Raw genomic sequence first — 26372 nt, 5'->3', positions numbered from 1 at the left:
AACCTTGCCTTGAGATTGTGTCGTTGAATTTTTATTTTCAGCCATTGGGCACAACTGTTAAAAGTCCTTTGTTTTGTCCCCCATCTGTAGCTGCATAATGTTTTATGGTTTGAGTGTTTCCAGTGAATTCATTCCTAATAATTGGAGACAATTTTTCCCTGTCAGGCGATGTCTCCGGTGAAAAGGAAGAGGATGTGTTTATGAGCATGATTTGCCCACCTGGTACTAATCCGGATGACTCTCCATTGTATGTTTTGTGCTGCAATGATACTTGCAGTTTTACCTGGACTGGAGCAGAGCACATTAACCAGGTACTTGGAACAGACAAACATAATTTTATATGAAATCAGAATTCAAATGACTTGGACTACCGGTCAACAGTTAGATAAGCCTTATCTACTGTCTGTATATAGTTCTATTATTCTGTTCCGTCAAATCCAGTGTAATCCTCATTTTTGTCATATTGTTGGCATCCTCATTAGTTCAAACTCCACAAACAAATGCAGATATTACATAGGTGAGGGTAGAACATGTACTTCCAAGTACCAAATTCCCAATGATAGTGCTCCATTGGTTTCCCCTGTTTGTGTAGTGCTGTATATTTATGGAAATTGAACTGTGAAAATGTAGATTTTCAACTTTACTAAATTGATAATCATATATGCTTATATAAATACCACCTGTATACTCCATAACTTATTATGAAACTCTCAAAACTGTGGAACACTGCTCTTCTCTCAATTCCCTGACAATCTACAACCTTGGCTTCACTTAGCTGTTGCTGCTTGATTTATCTTGTCTAGGCCCTACAACACTCTGAGAACTCTGCGTTCCTCATACTCTGGCCTCTTGTGCATCTGCCACTTGTGTCGCCTCACCATTGCCTGTGCTGTAGGCCCTAAAGCTCTGGCATTCCCTCCCAAACTGCTTCCCCTCTCCCTCGCCACCACCCGCCCCTCAAGAATTGGCTTAAAACCTATCCCTTTGACCAAGCATTTGGTCACCTGTCCTTGTTTCCCCCTTTGACACTGTCAATTTTTAACTGACTATGCTCCTGTGATGAACCTTGGGCATTTTACTACCTTAAAGGCTTTATATAAATGCAAGTTGCTGTTTGTCTTCTGTCTTTACCTTGGGAAGCGTTGTACTACGAGCCTAAGTTTCTTAATAAAATAAGAGACATTCTAATTATCACTTGTACTGATGTTTTATGCTAAATTTTGCATAGGATATTTTTGAATGCCGGACATGTGGATTGTTGGAGTCTCTCTGCTGCTGTACAGAGTGTGCAAGAGTGTGTCACAAAGGGCATGACTGCAAGTGAGTAACTGTACAGTTTTAAGTTGCCTGAATATTGCATTGATTGAAACTAAAGAAATTGTTCAAATACTTGTATTCTTTTTCAAGTTGCTAAAAACTGATTTGGAAGTAAATCATACATTAAGAACAATTACTTAGGTATTTTATTAAGCTCATTACCTTTTCTCCCTTCTTTGTCTCCCAAATATCATCCCAACTATGAACAGGTGGGCAATCTGCTACCATGTGTCTCCCAAGAATACTGTGTAACCAGCTACATGGAAGACACTGAACAGTTTGAACTGACCTACCAATAGTTTTCAATCTCTTAACATGGCCAAGATCAGCATCTTGTCATGTGGGAAATCATGAACAAGGATCTGTATTATCCAGTGATGCAGCCTATTGGCGCTTCAGTTTTGTTCTTATGTTGGTGCTAAGTTTCTGCTTTTGGCTTTTAGTGTCTGTAGATCTGGCTAACCAACTTCCTTCGCATTGATCATATGTACCACCAATTTAGTGCTTTCTAGGGTTCAGAATCACTTTGTAACCTAAAATGCTGTGAACTTGTGTCGAATTCAATCTTCAGGCTGAAAAGGACATCCCCTACTGCATATTGTGACTGCTGGGAGAAGTGCAAGTGTAAAACCTTGATTGCAGGACAGAAGTCTGCGCGTCTTGATTTGCTCTACAGGCTCCTTACTACAACCAATCTTGTAACTTTGCCGAATAGCAGGCAAGTGTTTAGAATGATGAAGCTGTACAACTAGATCTTTACCAGCTGGCAGAAATCTATTTGCTATTCGTGACAAATATACTTATCAGGGTTTTTTACATGATGTTAATTTTACGTACCAACCAGCTAGAATTTGTGAAATTGAGCTACATAGTGATTGCAGAAAAAATTATGATTTGTATTTGATATTGAATCATCTGAAGTATGGAAGATGCAACTTTGCTCAAATCATGTTTTAAGTTTCTGTATTGATCAACTATGATCTAGCTTCAGGGTTACCTTTTCTGCTTAAATCACCTTTATGACTTATTGCTTTAAAAATTATATGTCATGCACTTACCACTTGATTTTATTTTGCAAGCTTTTGCACGCTATCCAAAATTGTGATGCTCAGAATAAGGGTCTCTTCTGACTGATTTGCTGGAAGATGATTCTTAGGGCAAGAATTTTGGTGTTCCACAGGGATCTCTAGTACTCTTTCCTCCTAGTAGAAGAGTAGAACTGTAGCATCGGGTACAACATGGGATAGGTCTTAAATGCAATCAAAATGGGTAGCACCAGCTGGGCCTTATTTTGTTTGGTTTAGGGGAAATTCTCTGGGTTCTTCGGAACTTTCACAGCCTGTAGCTCCAGTAACAAAACTGAGTCTTTTGACCTTTGGAGTCAATGGTCCACTCTGCAAGCAGCTCAGTAAATTCTCGTCCCAATGAAATTCTGAAGTGCAGTTGCTACTGGTCTGAAGGGCACAGAATTACCAGAAGCTGTAAATCTTACTAATATAGTCCTTTTAAATGCAGAGAAAAAATATTTGTGTACTTTCTCCATGACTGGCACAAATCTTTGTGAGCATGACTGAGTGGTAGGGATTAAAGATAAACTGGATTTTGGTTGAAAAGAGCATAAATGTAAAAATAGACATCAAAAAAGTAGAACCAACTCTGCTGACCCTTCCTCTTATGAAGGCTACCACAACATTACTTTGTCACCAATTTTTTCACATTGGTATGCTGAAAGATTGCTGCCACATCATATGCAAGTCCCTTCTACATTTCACAAATTTTCATCTAATTGTTTAAACCTTTTCAGGGGTGAACATCTGTTGCTCTTTTTAGTGCAGACAGTTGCTAGGCAAACTGTGGAGCACTGTCAGTATCGGCCACCACGGATAAGAGAGGATAGAAACCGGAAGACTGCAAATGTTGAAGGTTTGTACAGTTTGTGGACCACTTCTTTTCGAAGTGAAGTTTAAATATGTGAAATTTCTATAGTCTGCCCTTGGTGCTTTGAGAGCCGTTTGTACTGCATGTAAAATTGGCAAGATTAAATGTATTAAGCTAAAAGCCAATTAAAAATCCAGTGAACATCGATATTGAAGAATTTTTCCAGTTATGGTTTGGAAATTGGTTGAAAATCTCGTACATTTCCATAACTTGTCATAGAAAGGAGAAGGGGAGGAGAAACAAAAAAAAATGGTGTGGGGTGGGGGAATGGTGGTCAAACATTGTGTTTGCAAGGCTAAAGGGGGAATGAGCTCTTTCAGTGTAAGTTATTATTGCCTATTACACTTTGCACTGTTCAACATTTTACACAAGTATTTAGCGAAATTGTTTCTACTCTTGAGACTATTAAAGTTTTCTGGTAACTTCAGTGGGTGAGTCTCTCCATTAAGGCAACTGCACCCATATTCATTCCTTCCTTATTTGGAAGGTATTGCTGACCAGTTAATCCAGTACTGGCTAATAGAATTATGTACACAACATAAGCAACTTCTAATTGTCAACAAATGATCAAATTATTTGCAACCTAAGTAACCATTCACTGTCAATTTGCAGTTGGCTTCTAAAGCTTTGGTTATGTCTTGTTCCTGTTGAATTTTCTATTCTGAACCATCAGTGTTTGAGCAATAAAGCTACAGAATGGAACAAGAGCAGAAAAGAAATTTAATTTATTTCTAATACCTCAAAAATTAAATGTTTTTGCCTCATTTTAAATTTTATGCTCTCTATTCCAATTATTTCCTTGCAAGTAGGTGACCTGTTCCATGGTCCATGTTAATGCTGCTGTGCCTACAGAATCTAACATCCTACCTTATTAAATAGTGCAGTGTACCACCCAGGTGGCTAGTTGTGTGCCTTTAGCTACTTAAAGATGAATATTCAGAAAGCAGATTCTTAGCTGCCCAGCACTTTTAGTTTAGTTTAGAGATACAGCACTGAAACAGGCCCTTCGGCCCACCGAGTCTGTGCCGACCATCAACCACCCATTTATACTAATCCTACACTAATCCCATATTCCTACCAAACATCCCCACCTGTCCCTATATTTCCCTACCACCTACCTATACTAGGGGCAATTGCTAATGGCCAATTTACCTATCAACCTGCAAGTCTTTGGCATGTGGGAGGAAACCGGAGCACCCGGAGGAAACCCACGCAGACACAGGGAGAACTTGCAAACTCCACGCAGGCAGTACCCAGAATTGAACCCGGGTTGCTGGAGCTGTGAGGCTGCAGTGTTAACCACTGTGCCACAAGAAAAATTGTGAGACAGGATTGAGTATGATCCAAACACTTCAGATGCATAATCAAACAAAAATGAAAGCCTAGCCAAAGCGCAACAAAATAGGAAGGGTGACCAAAAACTTGCTGAAGTGAGTTTTGAAGTCTTGAAGGCCTTAAAGAAGGAGAAGGAAGGTGGAAAATCATTGGGTTAAAGAGGTGGAATTGTGTTGCCAGGGCTTCTCATCTCTCACCAGATGTTGGTGTTTACATTAATCTGTGATGATATCTGTACAGTATCCAGGTACAAATGTCTATTTGTGTATGCATTCCCCTTGGTGCATGCCAAAGATCAATGAAGTTGTGAAATCATATTTTCTATGTTAAAGGGAACAATTGAACACTACTGCTTGAAAGTGTACTGTAATATTTTCCTGCACATGAGAGCTGCATAAATGCATGTTTTAATGTCATAGTTGCAGAATTCCCTCAATTACTTTCAAACCAGAGGGAAAGAATTCAGTATTCAATTGACTTGAACTGTTAAACATTAACTTGTATGGATGTAGTCCAAAAAGCGACCACTTAGAGGAAACTTTAATTTTTGAATGATAGTGTTAACAATGGGACAAGTTTTAGTCCCATGCCACTTCTACATTTGTGGTTTGAGTGTATGATTAGAGCCTACAACTAGCTCAAACTTTTGATTATCTAGAGTGATTAGGGATCATTGCCCTTGCAGTGGATGCCATGCTTTGGAGTACAATGTAAGGATGAATGCTGTCTTCGGATATTGGTTATTTCACTGCTTGGTAGGGTTTTTTTATTGGTTTTGAGCAGATGTGTATTCATCATAGCAATGTAAAGTCTATAACGTTCCTTTTACTCTACTCCCTCACAGATTCTGATATGCCTGATCATGACTTGGAGCCTCCTAGATTTGCTCAGCTGGCTTTGGAGCGTGTCCTTCAGGACTGGAATGCACTGAAATCTATGATAATGTTTGGATCGCAGGAAAGCAAGGACCCGTAAGTGGATGCGAGTTACTGTTTAGTGCATTGTATACCATGTGAAAGCGAAAAAAAAAATCAAATGCCCTTCAACAATTTTTCAGGCTTAGTGCAAGCAGTCGGATAGCTCACCTGTTACCAGAAGAGCAGGTATACCTTTCTCAACAGAGTGGCACCATCCGGCTAGACTGCTTCACACACTGTCTCATTGTAAAGTGCACAGCTGACATTTTGGTAAGTACCCCTTTGAAGATATAGTGAGTTCAATTTTTTTGCACAGGGCAGGTAACTAGCTCTTCAATATCTTGGAGGTTAATTTCAGAGCAACAATGCAACACCATTCCCTCAAGATGAGCTCAATTAACTTTGTGCCATGTGTTTCTTGGGGTGGAAATACATACTATATTTTTGACTTTGGAAAATTTTACTGTTGAGGGCATTCCTGGATGGCGATGTAAACTGCTTTGCTGTATCAAATTCTGCTAAATGTCACCTTCTCAGTGGACATCTCTACTCTCTTGCTTTTCCTTCATAGTGCTTTCAAGTGTGTATCAAAAGTATAAACAGATTTTGTAATGTACTTAATCTTTTATAAAAAATATTTTGAAGCTTTTGGATACTTTACTTGGAACACTGGTGAAGGAGCTACAGAATAAATATACTCCAGGACGCCGAGAAGAAGCCATCACCGTCACCATGAGATTTCTACGCTCAGTAGCAAGAGTGTTTGTCATACTTAGTGTAGAAATGGCTTCATCAAAGAAAAAAAAGTAAGAAAATGTTTATCTACAGAAATAGTGACAACCTTTTCATGTATCTTGTAGCTTGAAATTAAGCATCTTCTGATTTACCCAATAACTTCTCGAAAACATGTTTTGAGCTTTTGGCTAGTTGTATGTTTCAGACAAAAACATTGTAATATTATACCTGCTGAGCTAAAGGCTCTGTTTCCTTCGCCCTAGCCTACTTTCTAATAATGGTCCAATTTACTGCTAACTTGTATATTTTTTAAGCTAACAATTTTATCTTGGTAGTGTAAATGTATGTCCCATTACTTGTTCATTGATGTGAATGACTTGTAGTAGCAGTGTTAATTTCACTATAAAATCTTACATGCTTTTGACAATTTAAGTACCTGTTTGAATTGTCTTTACACCCAAGTTTACTGAGGGGTTAAGCTACCTAATCTACTGTTTTCAACAATTGTTTCCCATTCTTTTGTAGCAATTTTGTACCTCAACCAATTGGCAAATGCAAGCGGGTATTCCAGGCTCTGTTACCCTATGCTGTAGAGGAGCTCTGTAATGTAGCCGAATCCCTCATTGTTCCTGTTAGAATGGGCATTGCACGTCCAACAGCTCCCTTTACATTGGCAAGCACCAGTCTAGATGCTATGCAAGGCAGTGAAGAACTGTTCTCAGTAGAGCCACTTCCTCCAAGACAGTCCTCTGATCAATCCAACAGGTAACTTTGCAGCTGTCATTTTAGGTCTGCTGAGCCATTGTTTTTTCAACGAAGTGATTTCAGCTGTGGGAGAAGAATTTTTGTTCTAGTAATTCATCATTTATTGCAGTTCTAACCAGTCACAATCTTCATACATCATTCGCAACCCTCAACAGAGACACATCAGCCAGTCACAACCTGTGCGTGGCAGAGATGAGGAGCAAGATGACATTGTGACAGCAGATGTGGAGGAGGTAAGCCTATTTGTTACATGGTTTACCATTAGATTCTTACTCGCCCAACAAGTTAAACTCTACCAAGTGTTGCAGATTTTAAATTTTTTTATTTGCAGAGCATTTCTATCTCACTTGGTTTATTTTGGCCATCATGTTTGAGTCTCCAAACCAAGATACCAGGACAGACCCACCAGAGGTGGAGGCACAGTGCTATACAGTCAGGAGGGGGTTGCCCTGGGAATCCACAACATTGACTCAGGACCCCATGAAGTTTCATGGCATCAAGTCAAACATAGACAAGGAAGCCTCCTGCTGATTACCACCTGCTTCTCCCCTTTCTGCTGATGAATCAGTGCTTGTCCATGTTGAAGACCAATTGGAAGAAGCACTGAGGGTAGCAAGGGCACAAAACCTACTCTGGGTGGGGGACTTCAATGTTCATCAACAAGAGTGGCTCAGTCGCACTTGACCGCGTCCTCAACAGTCTACCAGTCACATGTGCATCTGTCCATGACCGTATTGCTAGGAGTCACCACCACACAATCCTTGTGAAGCGAAATGCCCCTTCACGTTGAGGGTACCCACCATCGTGTTGTATGGCACTACCGCTGTGCTAAATGAATTAGATTTCGAATAGATCTGGCAACTCAAAATTGGGAATCCATAAGGCGCTGTGGGCCATCAGCAGCAGCAGAATTGTGTTCAGCCACAATCTGTAACCTCATGGCCCAGCATATCCCCCACTCTAACATTACCATCAAGCTGGGGATCGCCCCTGGTTCAATGAAGAGTGCAGGAGGGCGTGCCAGGAGGAGCACCAAGCATACCTCAAAATGAGGTGGCAGTGTGATGAAGCTACAACTCAGGACTACTTGCATGCCCAACAGTTTAAGCATGCACTAGACAGGGCTAAGCGATCCCACAACCAATGGATCAGATCTAAGCTCTGATCTGCCACATCCAGTCGTGAATGGTGGACAATTAACTAACTGGAGCAGGTGGCTCCACAAGTATCCCCATCCTCAATGATGGGGAGTCCAGCACATCAGTGCAAAAGGTAAGGCTGAAGCATTTGCAGCCATCTTCAGCTGATGTGCCAAGTGGATGATCCATCTCTGCCTCCTCCTGAGGTCCCCAACATCACAAATGCTAGTTTTCAACCAATCCGATTCACTCCATGTGATATCCTGAAATGGCTGAAGGCACTGGATACTGCAAAGGCTAAGGGCCCTGACAACATTCCGGCAATAGTACTGAAGACATGTGCTCCACAACTTGCCATGCCCCTCGCCGAGCTGTTTCAAGCTACAACACTGGCATCTACCTGGCAATGTGGAAAATTGCCCAGTGCACAAAAAGCAGGTCAGATCCAACCTGGCCAATTACCGTCCTATCAGTCTACTCCCAATCATTAGCAAAGTGATGGAAGGGGTCATCGACAGTGTATCAAGCGGCACTTGCTCAGCAATAACCTGTTCAGTGACGCTAAGTTTGGGTTCCGCCAGGGCAACTCGGCCCCTGACCTCATTACAGACTTGATCCAAACATGGACAAAAGAGCTCAACTCCAGAGGTGAGAGTGACTGCCCTTGACATCAAGGCAGCATTTGACCGAGTGCGGAATCACGGAGCCCTAGCAAAACTGGAGTTCGTGGGAATCGGGAAAACTCTCCGCTGGTCATACGTAGCACAAGCGACGATGGTTGTGGCTGTTGGAGGTCAATTATTTCAGTCCCAGTACATCACTGCAGGAGTTGCTCAGGGTAGTGTCCTAGGCCCAACCATCTTCAGCTGTTTCATTAATGACCTTCCCTCCATTATAAGGTCAGAAGGGGGGATGTTCACTGCACAATGTTCACCACTCGCAACTCAGATACTGAAGCAGCGCATGTCCATATGCAGTAAGACCTAGACAACATCCAGGTTTGGGCTGATAAGTGGCAAGTAACATTGGTGCCACACAAGTGCTAGGCAATTACCATCTCAAACGAGAGAATCTAACCATCTCCCCTTGACATTCAATCGCTGTATACCCCACTATCAACATCCTGCGGGTCACCATTGACCAGAAATTGAACTGGACCAGCTACATAAATACTGTGGCTATAAGAGCAGGTCAGAGGCTGGGAATCGTGTGGTGAGTAACTCGCGTCCTGTCTCCCCTATGCTTGTCCACCATCTACAAGGCACATGTCAGGAGTGTGATGGAATACTGCCCACTTGCCTGGATGGGTGCAGCTCCGACAACACTCAAGAAGCTCGACACCATCCAGGACAAAGCAACCCACCTGATAGGCACCCCATCCACCACATTCAACATTCATTCCTTCCACCACCAATGCACAGTGACAGCATTGTGTACCATCCAGAAGATGCACTCAGCAACTCACAAAGGCTCCTTCGACAGCACCTTCCAAACCTGCGACCTGTACCACCTAGGACGAGGGCAGCAGATGCATGGGAACGCCACCACCTGCAAGTTCCCCTCCAAACCACACACCATCCTGACTTGGAACTATATTGCTGTTCCGTCACTGTTCCTCAGTCCAGGCACTCCCTTCCTAACAGCACTGTTGGTGTCCCTACACCCCAAGAACTGCAGCAGTTCAAGAAGGCTACTCACCACCTCAAGGGAAATTGTGGATGTGCAATAAATGCTGGCCTAGCCAGCAACACCTACACCCCACAAACGAATAGAAATAATACTGTGACACAATAAAATTCCCCAAATCGGTACTGCTGGATTTGGCCCTTGCGACATCATTCAATATGTTTTTAATGTAGCCTTCAAATAGACTGGATGGTAACGGCATCCTCGCCTCAGACTTTGAAACATAGAAAATAGGAGCAGGAGTAGGCCATTCGGCCCTTCGAGCCTGCTCCGTCATTCGTTATGATCATGGCTGATCATCCAACTCAGTAGCCTGTTCCCTTTTTCGCCCCATACCCTTTGATCCCTTTAGACCCAAGAGCTATATCTAACTCCTTCTTGAAAACATACAATGTTTTGGCCTCAACTGCTTTCTGTGGTAGCAGATTCCACAGGCTCACCACTGTCTGGGTGAAGAAATTTCTCCTCATCTCAGTCCTGAAAGGTTCACCCCGTATCCTTAGACTATGACCCCTGGTTCTGGATTCCCCCACCATCAGGAACATCCTTCCTGCATCTACAGCGGGGGAGGCGGGGGATGGGTAGTGGTTCTGGGAGTTTCTGATCTACCCGTACGTAGTTTTTAGGGCTGGAGACTTTGCCCTGAATAAAACTGTGCAGTTACATATCTTACAACTTCATGAGGGCATTATGATAGAGAGCAGTGTAAATGGGATTACCCTGAACCTTACAGTTCTCTCTGAACTCATCTAAAGTGACAGTCTGCTTTTTCATTCGATTATTCTGTGGACCTCACAGCATCTGATATATGTATAATGACAACCAAAATAACCACCTTCAAACTTACTGATATCCATGAGATTCCTCAGTAGTTTTCAGACTCATTAGCAGCTGTAAACAATTTTCTCTAAGTAATTAATTGCTGAACTTTCAAATGTACATTAAATGAGTAACTCATTCCTAATTGGGAAATCTTTTTAGCTCGGGTAGTAGAGAAAATAGTTTGGGAAGTGAATTATAAGCTGTTTTAGTTCTGATTACTTCTTTACCCATAATTCCTAAAGGGTTTTTGTGGAGGGTTTTCAAGGGGGAAAGGTAGATCGCATCCCACAAGTTGCAAAGTGATTTTGAAAAGGGGAGCACAAACTCGAAGTAAAACTCCATGCTTTACTGTTTCACCATAAATGAGAAACTGTTAAAGTTAGATGTTAAGTGGCAGCAGTGGCATGGTACTAAAATCCCTTGAAGTTGGTCATTACAGCACAGAAGGAGGTCATTCAGTCCATCGAGTCCATGCCAGCTCTCTATAGAGCAATCTAGTCATTCTCATTCCCCTGCTCTAGCCCTGTGGTCCTGCAAGTTTCTTTCCCTGAAGTACCCAATCAGTTTCCTTTTTAAAATCGTTCATTGCCTCTGCTTCCACCACCCTTGTAGGCAGCACATTCCAGGCCATTGCCACTCGCTGTGTTAAAAAAAAGATCTTTCTCGCATCCCTCCTACATCTCTTGCCCGAAGCGTTAAATCTGTGTCCCCTAGAACTTGTACCATCAACTAATGGGAGCTGCTTTTCTTTGTCTACCTTATCTAAACCTGTCATGATCTTGTACACCTCTATCAAATCTTCCCTCGATCATCTTTGCTCCAGCTGCTCCAACCTAACCTTGTAGCTAAAATTCCTCATCCATGAAATCATCCTAGTAAATCTTCTCCGCACCTTCTCAAGGATCCACACATCCTTCCTAAAATGTGTTGACCAGAACTGGACACAAACTACCTCACATTTGTCCGGATTAAACTCTATCTGCTCCTCATCACTATCCGCAACTCCTCCAACCTTTGTGTCGTTCGCAAACTTACTAATCAGACCAGCTACATTTTCCTCCAAATCATTTATATATACTACAAACAGCAAAAGTCCCAGCACTGAGAGTGCCTGGAACTTGCTGCCGGGGGAGGTGGTGGAAGCAGGTATGATAGCGACGTTTAACAAGCATCTTGACAAATACATGAATAGGATGGGAATAGAGGGATACGGTCCCCGGAAGTGCAGAAGGTTTTAGTTTAGACAGGCATCAAGATCGGCGCAGGCTTGGAGGGCCGAACGGCCTGTTCCTGTGCTGTACTGTTCTTTGTTCTTTGTAATATTCTAGTTATGGCCTAACCAGAGCTTCATAAAGGTTCAGCATAACTTCCCTGCGTTTATACTCAATTCCTGTATTTATGAAGCCTAGGATCCCATTTGCTTTGCTAACTGCTCTCTCAATATGTCCTGCCACCTTCAAAGATCTATTCACATGAACCCACAGGTCCTTCTGCCCCTGCACTCTCTGGAGAACTGTGCCATTTAGTCGATATTGCCCGCTGTCTGCCTCGGCCTCAAAATTTGATGAATGTAGATAATTGTTTTTGGGGTTTCTGCAAAATTTCTTGCCTCAATCTATCTATATCCTGTATTTGGAGTTATAGCTTAAAATTTTTGTGAAGTTCTAATCCATTACACTTGATGCTGTTTCGGTAGCCCTGCACTTGCTGCTATTTATTAGATTTAGTAGCTTTAAGTTGTCTGTAAGAGCAATGAAATTAGTTTTTTTTTTACATTTTGGTTGTTGGAGTTTTTTTTTTTAAGGTCCATTTTCAACTTTTGAAAATTGGCTTACTAACTTTATCAGAAAACCTTTGGATATACACATTCAAAACAGATCGTGCTTCATGTACATGTTTATACATATACATAAACATCTACCGCCACTCAGTTAGCACGGAAGTAAAGCGCACAACAATCAAAAAAACACTGGCGCAGTCAGCTATTTGTCTTACTGCTTTACCAACAAAAACACAAAAAGGTTGAAGTACACGTGTATATGGTTTGCGAATTATTTTTGAGATCACATTCCCAATGATAGCAGCTATTCATTTTTTGTTTACTACTCAGACATAATTAGCCACATGTGACTAGTGGCTAATGTATTGGGCAACACTGCTGTAACCAAACAGCTTCAAAAACAACAGGTTAACTAGCTGAAATAAAAGCAAAATACTACAGATGCTGGAAATCTGAAATAAAAACAAAGTGCTGGAAATACTCAGCAGTCTGGTAACAGCTGTGGAGAGAGAAACAGGTAATGTTTCAGGTCCATTTTTCTCTCCACAGATGCTGCCAGACCTGCTGGGTATTTCCCGTACTTTGTTTTTATTTCAGCTTAACTAGCTGTTTTCGTTTTCTTACACGGTAGTGACTACATTTAGTAATTCATAAGCTGTGAAGCATATTGTGGGCGATACTTAAAAACATGAAGTGCACCCTATAAATGCAAGTTTGTTCGAAGGATTGTGGTGACTTTTATGGCTCCTTAACTTAAACGCAAAATTTTAGCATTACCGCGATGTTTCTCAGAATTTGTTTTGTACCGTGTTCTAGGTTGAGGTGGTCGAAGGGGTAGCTGGAGAGGAAGATCATCATGATGAGCAAGAAGAACAGGGTGAAGAAAATACTGAAGCTGAAGGGCAACATGATGAGCATGATGATGATGGTATGAAACCTGTGCTTTATATTCCATCATTTATAAAAGTCCAGTCCTGGTACTGATTACCAATGTGCTTTAAAGCATGTACATTTTTTTAGATACTAATTAGTGAGGGTTCCTTCTCTAGAGTCCTATCCAGTGACCCCTGCTGAAAAGTTTGCTTTGGACATTTGTTTTGCATGGGTGAGATTCAACCCTTTTACTTGAGTAATTTCTGCTGGCATTCACAGTAAACTACACTAGTGTTTGCACACTAGTTGAGGTCCCTTAAAAGGATAATGGTTGAAAATAGGCCTGAAAAAGCGGTAATTTGTCAATATGCTAGTGGGTTAAATAATGGTTTTCATTTTTGTGTTGTGCTTCATTCATCTGCGTTGAAAAATTTTGTTTTGTTTGGTTCATTCAGGGAGTGATATGGAGCTTGATCTCTTGGCAGCAGCAGAGACAGAAAGTGACAGCGAGAGTAACCATAGCAACCAGGATAATGCCAGTGGACGCAGGAGTGTTGTTACTGCAGCTACTGCAGGGTCTGAAGCAGGTGATTTAAGTATAATTCTGTTAAATTACAAAAATTCAAAGTATTAAACAGCTGTTGCTTAATGTTAACAATATAAATAGAACACTTGGAAGAGTGGTGGTTGCTATTTGCTCTGTACCTTTTTGTTCACACAATCTGTTTGCAGGAAGTGCATTTGTCTCTGGGCCATCATAAGATTTATTGCTATGCTGCTTTGTAAAAATCACTGTCATTTACAAAAGCATATTTTATCTGCATTATGTATCTCCAAGAAGCTCTGCAGTGTATTTTTTTTTGTAGCGTTTGCTTTGACAATTTCAAAATCCTAAATTTCTGTTACTTGAAAGTACCTATTTCAGATGAATGTTGTAGATAGCTTTACCAAAGTACAAAGAAGGCATTCTTGTTAGTCTGAACTTAATTAATATGGCACGGTTACTTATCTTTCTAAGTTGAATAATCAATAACTTGCTTGATTACTAAGGTGCCAGCAGTGTTCCAGCATTTTTCTCAGAGGATGATTCTCAGTCCAATGACTCCAGTGATTCTGATAGTAGCAGCAGTCAAAGTGATGATGAAGAACAGGATACGTTTTTGCAGGATGAGCCTTTGGAGAGAACCACCAGCAGCTCTCATGCAAACAGTGCAGCACAGGCACCACGCTCCATGCAGTGGGCTGTACGCAGCACCCAGAACCAAAGGTCAACTAATACCACTCCATCCAGTTCTAGCACTCCTGCAGGTGAGTTCTAATGGAAAATTATTTGTTATAAAATTCAGAAAGCTTCTAAAATATCGGTTTTTGTAGCTTAATGCATACTAAAGGGCCATATTTTGCAGAAGGGGGGGAGGTGGCATGGTTGACAGCGAACTGTCAGCATTCACCGTCATTACTGCTTTGAAACTGACCACAACTTCAGGATATTGGGCACATGCAGATTAGGGCGGAAATCCTGAAGTTGCAGCCTGTTACTTTGCGCCGTGGCCTCCCAGAGCCGGCAATCGCTGAAGTCAGTGAGAATTTGAACTTTTCCACACCCACATTGCTGCTTGAAACCTTAATCAGGTTTAACAGCGATGTGATGAATAAAATTTGATGAACAACGGAATTGCCCCTTAAAAAAAATAATTTTATAATTGTGGAGTGTTGGTTAAGTGGGGTTTTTTTCCAGCTAAATTTTAAAGATATGATTTCTCAGAATATTTTAGCTTCTACTTTCACCCCATGTATATGTCCCAATCTTTAATTGTAAAAATAAATAATGTTCAGTGATTCTATTTTAGTGTCCTGTTTGGGGCTCTGTGAAAATCCTTTAATGTGGCTGGCTGTTTGGCAGCCAGATGATAGCACTCCAGCTCCAAGCTGTGAATGCACAGTAAAGAATGCTGCAATCAGTTGCAGTACCACTGCATGGCTCTGGAGGTGAAATTCTCGCCAGGGCGATTGGTCAGTGAGACTTATTTTGTGTTCAGCAGGGAGCTCCCTTGCTTCACCACTGACTGCAAAATCTGTCCCAAGAGCTATCAAATAGAATTTAGATGTTTTATTAAGGGCTCAATAATTGAGATTTTTGCTCGTAACTTAATTTGAAATTTCCAAAATCGTTAGGAGGAAATTAGGCAGGATTTTCCTGTCCCCGTAGTGATTGGTTTGGAGGCGGCAGGGCAGGAAAATGCTCGGCTCCGTCAACGCCTTCCCTCCTCTGGTGATATTTCTCAGGAGTCGGCTAGGAACAAAGGTGGCAGCCTGCTCCCCTCTGAGTGAGGAGCTTATCAGCTCCTTGGAGGCAGACATCCGGTCGCGGGCCGGAGGTTGGGGGGCCATCGGAGCTGGAGGCTCCATACCCAGTGAAGGAGCCGCCAGGATGAAATGCCGCAGCAGCAGCCAAAAGCAATTCAGTGGAGGAGATCCCGCTCAACGCCGATGGCCCTACCGGCTGCGGGCCTCCTCATTCTCAAATATGCAGAAGACGACAGAGTGCTTCCATGTTGAGGCACCTGCATGATCACCTTTCTGCCTCAGCAGTACCCAGTTTCCCTGGTGGGGCTGCCGGTTGTCCCGTGTTGCCCTCTGGGCCTCCTACTTTGGCAATCCATTCGCTGTCCTTAATAGGACAGTGAATGCAGAGGCTGCCTCCCGGAAGGTTGCGGCATTGGGTGCCCTGATGACGTGCGTGGGCTCGGGACCCCCCCCATGTGGTACTGACTTTGGGGTCCTGATGCCTGCTGGAAAATTCAACCCATTGTAACTCAAAATTTTCTTCTTGGAACTGAATCTACTTTTTCTAACTTGTGTATAGAGAGATTTAGGAGTGGGAAAATCTCCCTACTTTTATTTGGTGCATATATTCCTTTTTCGATTTAAGTAGAATTAATATTTAATAGAGAACAACGATCTGATCATTTATCTGTTTCAGGGGGTTCAGCGGGTTTAATTTATATTGATCCTTCTACCTTGCGACGCAGTGCTACAATCAGTACTAGTGCAGCTGCAGCAGCTGCAGCTCTGGAAGCAAGCAATTCCAGCAGTTACCTCACATCAGCAAGCAGCCTGGCACGAGCCTACAGTATTGTCATACGGCAGATCTCGGACCTCATGGGTTTGATCCCAAAGTATAACCACTTGGTGTATTCTCAGATACCAGCTGCTTTGAAAATAACATACCAGGATGCTATTAACTTACAGGTTTGTTCTGTCAAGTGCTAAAAATAGAACAAGTAAGAAAAAAACAATGCCCTTTTTGTCTTTAATGATTTGTTCTGAAATCTTAATCTTTTATAATTCTTTTGTCTTCAGTCACCCACTGATAAAGGTCCAGCATTACCCTGCACCCTTCTTTTGCTCTTGGTGTAATCAAAGCTTTGTCCTTTATAATTTCCACTGAATTATGTTTCCTCTTTGCTTCTGTTCAGTTTCTTGGGTTTTACTTGCTTGATTTTATAGTCTTGCTATCCTGTTCCTTCACTATATATATTTCAGAATTTTACATACTAATGCCTCCCGTGACTTCCCATTTCATTCGTATTTATTTCACTATGCCATGGGAGTTCACCTTGTCCATGAGACCAGCTTCCGTTCCTGGCCCCCATGCTAGCTGACACTGCAATGGTTGCCTCTCCTCAGCTACTGTCCCCCTCCCTTTCCAAATAACTGTCAAAACTTCTCCCTGAAACTAAATACCTATACCTCCAACTCCACTCTCCAACCTCCAACCCATGCCCATCTCTCCTGTTTAAATCGCTCCAAGCAGGTTTCCAACCCTGCACCAAAATAACACTAATCAACGTCACCAACATTTTCTGTAACTGACCATGGTGTACTATTCCTCAGCCTCTGTAGCTCTTAACTTGGTCAACTTACACCATCCTCCTCCAATGTTCCTCCTCTATTATGCAGCTAAATGGGTCTGCCTCTGTTTGGTTCCACTCTTATCCAATTGTGGTCTCCGCACTGTTACTCTAGGATCTGTCTTTGCCCCTCCCCCCATTGCCCATTTTCTCATGCAAGTGCTGCTCCTTGGCGACATCATCCTTAGACACTGAGTCAGTTTCCGCATATGCATACATTGATGACACTCAGCTCTACCTCCCCATGACCTCTGTTTGCCCTCTACTTCATCTCTTTTGTTGGACTGCATGTCTGACATCCAGTCTCTGATGAATTGTAATTTCCTGCAGCTGAACACTGAAGACCAAAGCAATCATCTTCGACCTCATGTCCAAGCTCTCTACGCATCCCAATGACAGCAGCAAACCCCCCCCCCCCCACCAGCTTCCAACCACAGTGAGGCTGAACTCGACTGTTGTAAGCTCAGTGTCCTATCCGATCCTGAGCTGAGCTTCCAAGTCCATTTTCTCTGTCACAAAGACTGGCTGCTTCCACCTCCATAACATACCCACCTCCATCCCTGCCTCAGCCTTTATGTTACTGAAACTGACAACTGTGTCTTTGTCATCTCCAGACTTTACTGTTTCACAGTGCTGCTGGGTGACTGCGTCCACCAGCCTCCATAAACTTCAGCTTACCTGAAGTTCTGTTGCCTGTATCCTATCTTGCACCAAAGTACCACTCACCTGTTACCTTGAAATAAAAACAAAAAGTGTTGGAAATACTCATCAGGTCAGGCAGCATCTGTGGAAAGAGAAACAGTTAATGTTTCAGGTCTGTGACTTTTCAACAGAACAGGGAAAAGTTAGAAGTGTAATAGGTTTTAAGTAGGTCAAATAGGGGAGGATGGAAGAGAAGGGTAGGTTTAAGATAGGGTGTAAAACAGGAGAGATTAAACTGTAGGAGGTATGAATGGCAGAATGATGAATAGCTGATGTTGGAAAGCACACACAAGAGTAAGACCGAAACATGCAAAGAAAATGGGGACAGAGATTACAATCTGAAATGTTGAACTCGATGTTGAGTCCAGAAGGCTGTAAAGTGTCTGATTGAAATACGACGTGCTGTTCTTCAGGCCTATGTTGAGTTTCATTGGAACACTGCAGTAGGCTGAGGACAGGGAGGTCAGTATAGGGCAAGATGGAGAATTAAAATGACAGGCTACCGGAAGTTCAGGGGCATGCTTGTGGACTGAATGGAGATGATCTGCAAAGTGTCACCCAACCTGCATTTGGTCTCCAGTGCAGAGCAGACTGTATTGTGAGCAGCGAGTGCAGTATACTAAATTGAGAGAAATGCACACAAATCACTTTTTCACCTGGAAGGAGTGTTTAGGGCCTTGGGCGGTGAGGAGAGAGGAGGTAAAAGGACAGGTGTTGTATCTCCTGCAGTTGCATGGAAAGGTGTTGTGGGAAGGATAGGGGGTGTTGGGGATGGTTGAAGAGTGGGCCAGGGTGTCGCAGAGGGAATGGTCCTTTCGGAATGCCAAAAGGGGAGGGGAAGATGTTTACTGGTGGCATGATGCTGGAGGTGGCCAAAATGGCAGAGGATAATCCGTTGAAGCTGGTGGGGTAGGGGATGAGGATGAGGGCAGCCGGATGGTGGCTGCGGGAGGGAATGGAAGAGGTGAAGCAGAAGTGTGAGAAATGGGACGGTCATGGTCAAGGGCCTGTTAACCACGCTGTGGGGGAATTCTTAACTATTACCCTGTCCTTGCTGAGCTACATGGGTTGCCAAACCGCAGCCTCAAATTTAAAATATTTATCATTGTCTTTAAATTACTTCATTGCCTTAACCTCCTGATTTTTATGCCCTCCTCCAGCACTACAACTTCCACACCCTGAAGTTTTCCTCTGAGTTCTTTGTTCCCTTTTGTTACAAAGCACTGCTGACATCTGTCAAGGCCGTATGCACTGGAATTCCATCCCTAATCCACTCAGCTTCTCCACCTTCCTCTCCTTTTCAGCTTCTTAAACGCAACTCTGACTAAGCTTTTGGTCACCCTTCCTTAAAAACAAAAATCTCCTTTGGCTTGACATCCATTATTTGATTGTGTCTCTAGCACTTAGAGATATCTTTCTACTTTAAAGATGCTATGTAATTGCAAGTTGTTATGCTTTCTTGTTTGGTTACTGATTTTTGTAATAAATACATAAAATTCTGGAATAAAATGTCCACATAATGTGGAAAAAAGCTCTGAATACTACAATTTTCCCTCATTTCCTTTTAATTAGCTTCCTGTTTTATTCGTGTCTGTTCTGAAATCCAATTTTTTTCTGCTGTGTTCTGTCTGTCATTTATTGTAAACTTTTATGATCACTGAACCCCAATTTTCCCCTCACCTTGCTTTAGTGCTTCCTCTTTAGTTAAGAGCAAAGCTAATACTTACTGGGTTTCCCAGCTCTTCTTTAAGAAAAGATTTTAAAGTGCTTCAGTAAATTCCCCCGCACGTATTGTCTTCCTTGTAAGCCCCATGCTTGCAGATGAAGCCTTGCCAATCTTTTTGTCTTCCCAAAGCAGTGCAGAACCTCACTCAGTTAAGTCCCAGATCTTCATTGATGGTCATTTAAAAAAAAAATAAAATCCACAAAAATGGATAAAATGTCAATAAATGTAGCTTCCTGGCATGAACCAATCGGGCCTAGATGATCTTAGGGTTGAAGTTTTTCAAGTGTTATTTGTAATTAATGGGAAGAGAGGAAAGAGTTCAAAAAGCTGGAAAAGCTATAGATTTCAGTGCATCTATTGTGAGGATAGGTAGTCCTAAGGCCATAGTGAAAGCTTATTAGTTTTTTTTTTTTGCATTTCATTTCTCTGTACATTGTGCCTTTGTTTTTAAAGTGCCACAACGTTTTCTTCCCTTGAAAACCTGCATGACTATTTTGATGTTTACAGATCATATGTGGGTTGGTACAACCAGGGCTATCTGCCAACACTTGAATAGTATTAAAACATTAGATAAATTATTACAAAATCTTTTCTAGGTAAATATTGCAGAATATATTTTATTCTGATTCTAGGCTGGTGAGGCCCAAAGAAATGTTAGATCTACTGTACTGGTGTTACAGTAACGAGTTAATATGAAAGTTTTTCTTTGAGCTTATAGACATCGCAAAATACAGTAATGTTTATGAAAGCATATTTATCTTAACCTGACCGAACTTTTTATTGTGTTGGAAAATGAAGTTTACTTTTAATCCTAGATAGTACTGATTTTTTTCCCTCGCTGTCATTTGTGATGGTTTAATTAATGACTGGACTTGTAGTCCTCATTGAATGTAATTCAGCACGCATATACAAAGTTGCCTCCCTACCTGCCCTCCAGTTCTCCATCTAACTTGTAGTGAAATAAAGAGTCTTCTCTTTGTGTGCTCAACTTTCTTATTATCTCAACTAACTTATTACTGTAACTTTCCAAAAGAACTTGGATATGCTGATGGAATGAGCACCACATCTACATATGGTCATGCACAAGTGTAATGGACCGTAATTGCTATTGAGTTCTGAAGGAGATACTGTTTTTCCTCTTCCCCTCCCCCAGTGAGATGGCACTTGTATGTGGAATTTGAGCTAATTTCATAAATTACAGACTACCTAAGGCAGCTAAGCATTGAACCTAGACAGCATTATATAAGATTTTGATTCACTTATTTTTACAGAATTATGTGGAGGAAAAGCTGATGCCTACATGGAACTGGATGGTTAGCATCATGGACTCCACTGAGGCACAGTTGCGGTACGGTTCCGCATTATCCTCTGCTGGGGATCCTGGTCATCCTAGCCATCCTTTACATGCTTCTCAAAATTCTGCCAGGAGGGAAAGATTAACAGCACGTGAAGAAGCCAGTCTGAGAACATTAGAGGGAAGAAGGTGAAAGCTTATTTCATGGAATCTCTCTTTTTGTGGTGCTAATTAATACTATCTTACTAGATTTAAGGCTAATGCACTTAATGGTTGGAGGTGTTGATCTGATAGGTCAGCATATGTTCATTGCTCGCCTATAACATACAGTAACCTCTACCTGCTATTTAACAAAAGCTCCCTGAACATTTTGTTTTATATAAAGTATTGTGTTTTTAGCCACAATTATGTTAGCCCAGCTTTTTGCAGAATAACAACAGATGGCCTCTGGTTCTGGAGCTCAAATTTAAACCTAATTTGAAGGCTTTGTATGCCAAAGTGATCCTTTTGCAAATGGGTTATTAGGAAAAGTGCATTTAATTTTGGCTGAAATGGTCATCTGAACAGGCTCTTTGCGCTCAGTGAACAAGTCATAGAGAGATACAGCACCGAAACAGGCCCTTCGGCCCACCGAGTCCGTGCCGACCATCAACCACCTATTTATACTAATCCTACGTTAATTCCATTTTTCCCTCTCACATCCCCACCTTCCCTCAATTCTCCTACCACCTACCTGTACTAGGGGCAAATTTTTTTTTTTACAATGGCCAATTTACCTATCAACCCGCAACCCGCATGTGGGAGAAAACCAGAGCACCGAGAGGTGTTAACATGTCATGCATGGCAATCAGTGTGATCTGTCCAGCAGAATAATGTTTAAGAAAACTTTGAACCCATGAAAATTTTAAAACCACTTAAAATTCGATAGCACAGAAGTGTTAATATAATTAAATAAAACCAAATGCAGCTTTGAAGGCAAGCTACAACTGTTTATTTGGTCTGATTTAGACTTGTGTTTAGCTAATTTGATGTGTGTTAATATTAAATATTAATTCTCATTATATGCTTGCCAATGTTTTAATCTCCCCAGACGTGCTACTTTGCTGAATGCTCGTCAAGGAATGATGTCGGCTCGCGGTGATTTTCTCAATTATGCCCTTTCTCTGATGCGTTCCCATAATGATGAACATTCTGATGTCCTGCCAGTTTTGGATGTTTGTTCTCTAAAGCACGTAGCATACGTTTTCCAGGCACTTATTTATTGGATTAAAGCAATGAACCAGCAGACAACATTGGATACACCACAACTAGATCGAAAACGGTACTTTTGCTCAATTTCTTAAAATTTAATGGGTGCCTGGAACGTGTTGCCAGCGGAGGTGGTAGACGCGGGCACGATAGCGTCTTTTAAGATGTATCTAGACAGATACATGAATGGGCAGGAAGCAAAGAGATACAGACCCTTAGAAAATAGGCGACAGGTTTAGATAGAGGATCTGGATCGGCGCAGGCTTGGAGGGCCGAAGGGCCTGTTCCTGTGCTGTAATTTTCTTTGTTCTTTGATTGAGAGTTGCTGGAAAAATTGCTTTTTTTTATTGCCCACCCGTAATACCTCTAATTGGCCACCTTGCAGTCCTTGTGCTTATGGTGTTCCAGCAATAGTACTCTCTAGGAAATTCCAGGATTTTGACCCAGCGGTGATGAAGGAATAGCAGTATATGTCTGAGAGTTGGGAACATGGAGGTGATAATCCCATGATCTTGTTGCTCTTGTCTGTCTTCATGATCGAGGTTCTGGGGTTATATCTTCTGCAGTATATCCTGTAGATTTTATCTGCTGAAGCCACAGTGAACTGGTGGAGGGGTTAAATACTGAGTCAAGTGGAAGGGGCACCAAGTGGACTGCGTTCTCAACTTGTGTTCTTGGGGCTATACCTATCCAGGCGAAAATTCCATCATACTCCTGACTTCAGCTTTATAGATAGTGTAGAGGCTTTGAGAAGACAAACCTATGCACTGCAGAGTACTTTGCCTCTGCCCAGCTCTTAAAGCCACATTGTTAATATGGCTGTTACAGTTAAGCTTCTGATCAGTGGTGACCCTCAGGTTGTTGTTGGACAATGGTGGTGCTGTAGGCTGCACCACTTTAAGGCAAGAATGGTACCAATTGAGCTAAACTACAATTGTACTACTTAATGTATGCCTGAGGTTTGTGCAGTATTTGTGTATTTTCTATTCTATGGATCGTGGTCATTTACTTGGTTTCAAGGTGGATGTTGACAGCTTCTTCGTGTGACTGAGTAAATGATATCACGCTGCAGAATTAACTTGGATAAATTTGTAATGATTCCATCAAATAATTAATTACTGGAGAGGAAAGACTGTTGGCATATGTTTACAGGATTTTACTGTGTTGAAATTAAATACTTTTGAGCCTTCAAAAGTAATTGGCCTTTTGTGATGTGGAAGGCACACCAGATTGAATGCAAGTTCTTTCCTTCACTTGTAAGGAGGCTGAGTTACCTTGCTGCTGCTCTGTCTGGGTCTGGAATTGCAAAACCATAGACTCTTGACGTAATGGTGTCTGAAGCTCGGAATGTAAATTGTGGAAGAGGATAAATAATGCTTTAACAGTGTTCAGCTGCTTTATATATTGCTATTTAAACCAAAAATGCAAAATCAAAATTGAACAAATTGATGAACTGCTTAATATGTAACCTAAATATTTCTGGAGTACATTCCAGTATTTGGATGTTCTGAAACATTAGAGTGGAAATCTGTGGATGAGATGGACGATATTTTATTGAATGGCAATGTTTCTTTCATAAGAGGACTCCACTCTGAAGGAGGCATTTTGGCATAAAATCTAATTCTTGGGTTTATGGTAGCATGGTGTTCAAAACCAAAAGTGGTCATCCGTAGTGATTTTAAAAACAATTCAACTTTCTCTGTTCAATTTATTTGTAAATTAAGTTCATTTTACCAACATTAATTGATTAAAACTAGAGGAACTATGGTTTTATATTTGGAACTAAATCTATAATGTGCTGCTCTTCGTAGGACTCGAGAGTTGTTGGAGCTGGGACTTGACAATGAGGATTCGGAACATGAAAACGATGATGATACCAATCAAAGTGAGTATTTTTGTGCATAGTAAGAGTCTGCAAACTGTTGAGGACAGAGGGTGGTATTTTATGGGCTCTGCAAGAGTGGATTTGGTGGCGTGCTGGGTGATTTTAATTAGGCGGGAGGTATTTTTTGGATTCCCGATGGTGGGATGTTTTAGAGAAATTAAGTCGGCGCCTGTTTGCAGTATTCCGGGGTTCCTCCTGCACGGTGGCAGATTGCAGCTTTGCATTCACTTACATACCATGAATACTCATTACCCTACATTTAGTTTCAATTTTGTCCTACCTGCCAGATTAAGTGAACAGCGAACGCTATTCCCGTGCCACCCAGTTCACGTTTGTTTCACCGTGGCGTGCAACAGTCGGCTTTGTGCTGTTGAGTCTCTGGTCTGTGTTGTTTTCTCTTTAACTCATTGGCAGAACGGACGCCAGCATTGGAATGGATGTTTGCCTCCAGGCTTGGCATCAGCAAGGGTGATTCTTCACGGATGGCAGTGAAGGCATGGTGGGGGAGTCTACATGGAGGAGCAGGGGAGGAAAGGGTGTGGTGATCAGGTGCATGGAGGAGCTGGGGAAAGAAGGAGTGGAGCATCCAGGATGTGTATTATTTTCTATTGCTGCTGAAGCTGGATGTAGGTGTGGTGGGTTGATCAGAGCATTATACTCTGCAATGGCCTAAAGGGAGGCATGAGTGCTGTCCATGTCAGGGACCTGTGGGGCGAATTCAGGGCACTGACTGGCAGAGGAATGGTCACAGTCAATGGGGGCAAATGGATTTTGTAGGGGGTTGTTGACACCAGTGCGGTATCCCCAAAGCACTGCTGAAGAGAGGTACAATGCTGCACATGTATCCACCAGAGCCTTCATCGAACACACCAGTGGCATGCTGAAAATGCGGTTCTGTTGCCTTGACCAGTCTGGAGGGGCTCTTCCGTACTAGTCACAGAGGGTGTCGCAATAATTGTTGTCTGCTGTGCCTTGCACAACCTTGTGGATGACCTTGGATGTCCTCTGGAGGACCAGGGCCTTGATAGCTCCATCCTACTGGGGGTCTGCGGCAATGATGCTTGAGTGACCCCCGTCTGCTCGCCTACTGGAAGTAAGGGGGTCCATGTTGGGCAGGGAGGATGGGGACACTGCTTACCCTGGGGGTGTCCTGAGAGGAAGGTCCCGGGGCAGCTGGCATGCACTCCTCCATCTGGGTGCACGATGGCACCTGCCAATCTCCTTGAGAGGAAGGAGCACCTGTGGGGAAGTTCAGATTCGTCGTTCCCCCTCTCGCTTAGACTACTGCATGGAGCCAATGGCAACAGTGATGGAGTGCAGGTCAGATCACATATGGCTCGGGTGGTCAACCAGACTCGCCACAGAGCTCGCCAAACTCTCAATGGAGGAAGCCATATGCTCAAATGCCTGGGACATGGCAAATATCATGGCTTGCATGGACTCCTCCACGGCACGTGCAAAGCCACATATGACCTTAGGCAGCTCCGACATATTTTCCACATGGCTTTGCTGCACATTCCGCAAGCTTCACATAGCCTCATGATCCTTTGTTCGTTGCTGAGCAGGGGCCTGTACCCTGATGCTCTGGAGGAGAAACTGCACGGAGGCATCACTGAACTGTGGGGCTGGACGCTGCCTTCTTTGACATTCTTTGATATTGCTGCAGAGAAAAATAAATGATGTGAAGTTGGTGCTGGATTACAAAAAAGAGGAAGGCAAAAGTATTTTGAATTAATTTCAAGCTTCAATTCAGGTTCCTATGCAGAGACTTACATGACAGAAAGGCTGCAAGCACAGAATGTTTTATATCCATGGTGATTGTGGTGCTTGGCCCAGTGACAGCTTCCACCAGTGGAAGGCTTGCAGGTTGATAGGTAAATTGGCCATTGTAAATTGCCCCTAGTGTAGGTAAGTGGTAGGAGAATGGTGGGGATGTGGTAGAGAATATGGGATTAATATAGGATTAGTATAGATGGGTGGTTGTTGGTCGGCACGGACTCGGTGGGCCGAAGGGCCTGTTTCAGTGCTGTATCTCTAAAATAATAAATAAATAAAAATAAAAAAAGGATGCTCCCACTGTATAATCCCATGTGTCTCCTGTGCCTGTAGCAGCACATTTAACTTCGATATGAAGTCATGTGTGAAATGGCAGAAGCGGAAGTTACGCCTGCTTCTGGTCCCACTGTCGGACTCCTAAAATTCCCCCCGGGCTCTAATTCTATGTAATTATTTTTTATTACTTTTATACAACTGTGAAGCAACTTTTGGTAGCATATGCTTGGTGATTGCAACACTT

At 42.4% G+C, this 26372-nt stretch overlaps 1 protein-coding gene across 6 annotated transcripts in view; it reads left to right on the top strand.

Annotated features, from left to right (window-relative positions):
- Nucleotides 1–26372, top strand: part of ubr5 (ubiquitin protein ligase E3 component n-recognin 5) — a 166482-nt gene that overhangs the window by 108336 nt on the left and 31774 nt on the right. For all 6 annotated transcript variants that reach the window (XM_068032394.1, XM_068032393.1, XM_068032392.1 and 3 more), the window contains 16 exons: nucleotides 166–311; nucleotides 1229–1320; nucleotides 1889–2035; nucleotides 3122–3240; nucleotides 5435–5561; nucleotides 5648–5777; nucleotides 6153–6313; nucleotides 6768–7007; nucleotides 7117–7240; nucleotides 13251–13362; nucleotides 13763–13894; nucleotides 14358–14615; nucleotides 16291–16559; nucleotides 20921–21132; nucleotides 22034–22264; nucleotides 24003–24076. In XM_068032394.1, coding sequence (XP_067888495.1) covers nucleotides 166–311; nucleotides 1229–1320; nucleotides 1889–2035; nucleotides 3122–3240; nucleotides 5435–5561; nucleotides 5648–5777; nucleotides 6153–6313; nucleotides 6768–7007; nucleotides 7117–7240; nucleotides 13251–13362; nucleotides 13763–13894; nucleotides 14358–14615; nucleotides 16291–16559; nucleotides 20921–21132; nucleotides 22034–22264; nucleotides 24003–24076 — 2574 coding nt within the window. The remainder of the gene's footprint in view (nucleotides 1–165; nucleotides 312–1228; nucleotides 1321–1888; nucleotides 2036–3121; nucleotides 3241–5434; nucleotides 5562–5647; nucleotides 5778–6152; nucleotides 6314–6767; nucleotides 7008–7116; nucleotides 7241–13250; nucleotides 13363–13762; nucleotides 13895–14357; nucleotides 14616–16290; nucleotides 16560–20920; nucleotides 21133–22033; nucleotides 22265–24002; nucleotides 24077–26372) is intronic.

The sequence above is a fragment of the Heterodontus francisci genome, chromosome 5 (genome assembly GCF_036365525.1).
Source record: "Heterodontus francisci isolate sHetFra1 chromosome 5, sHetFra1.hap1, whole genome shotgun sequence".
NCBI classification, from domain to species: domain Eukaryota; kingdom Metazoa; phylum Chordata; class Chondrichthyes; order Heterodontiformes; family Heterodontidae; genus Heterodontus; species Heterodontus francisci.
The sequence above is the reverse complement of the archived record's forward strand: the minus strand, read 5'-3'. Positions and strand labels throughout refer to the sequence as shown.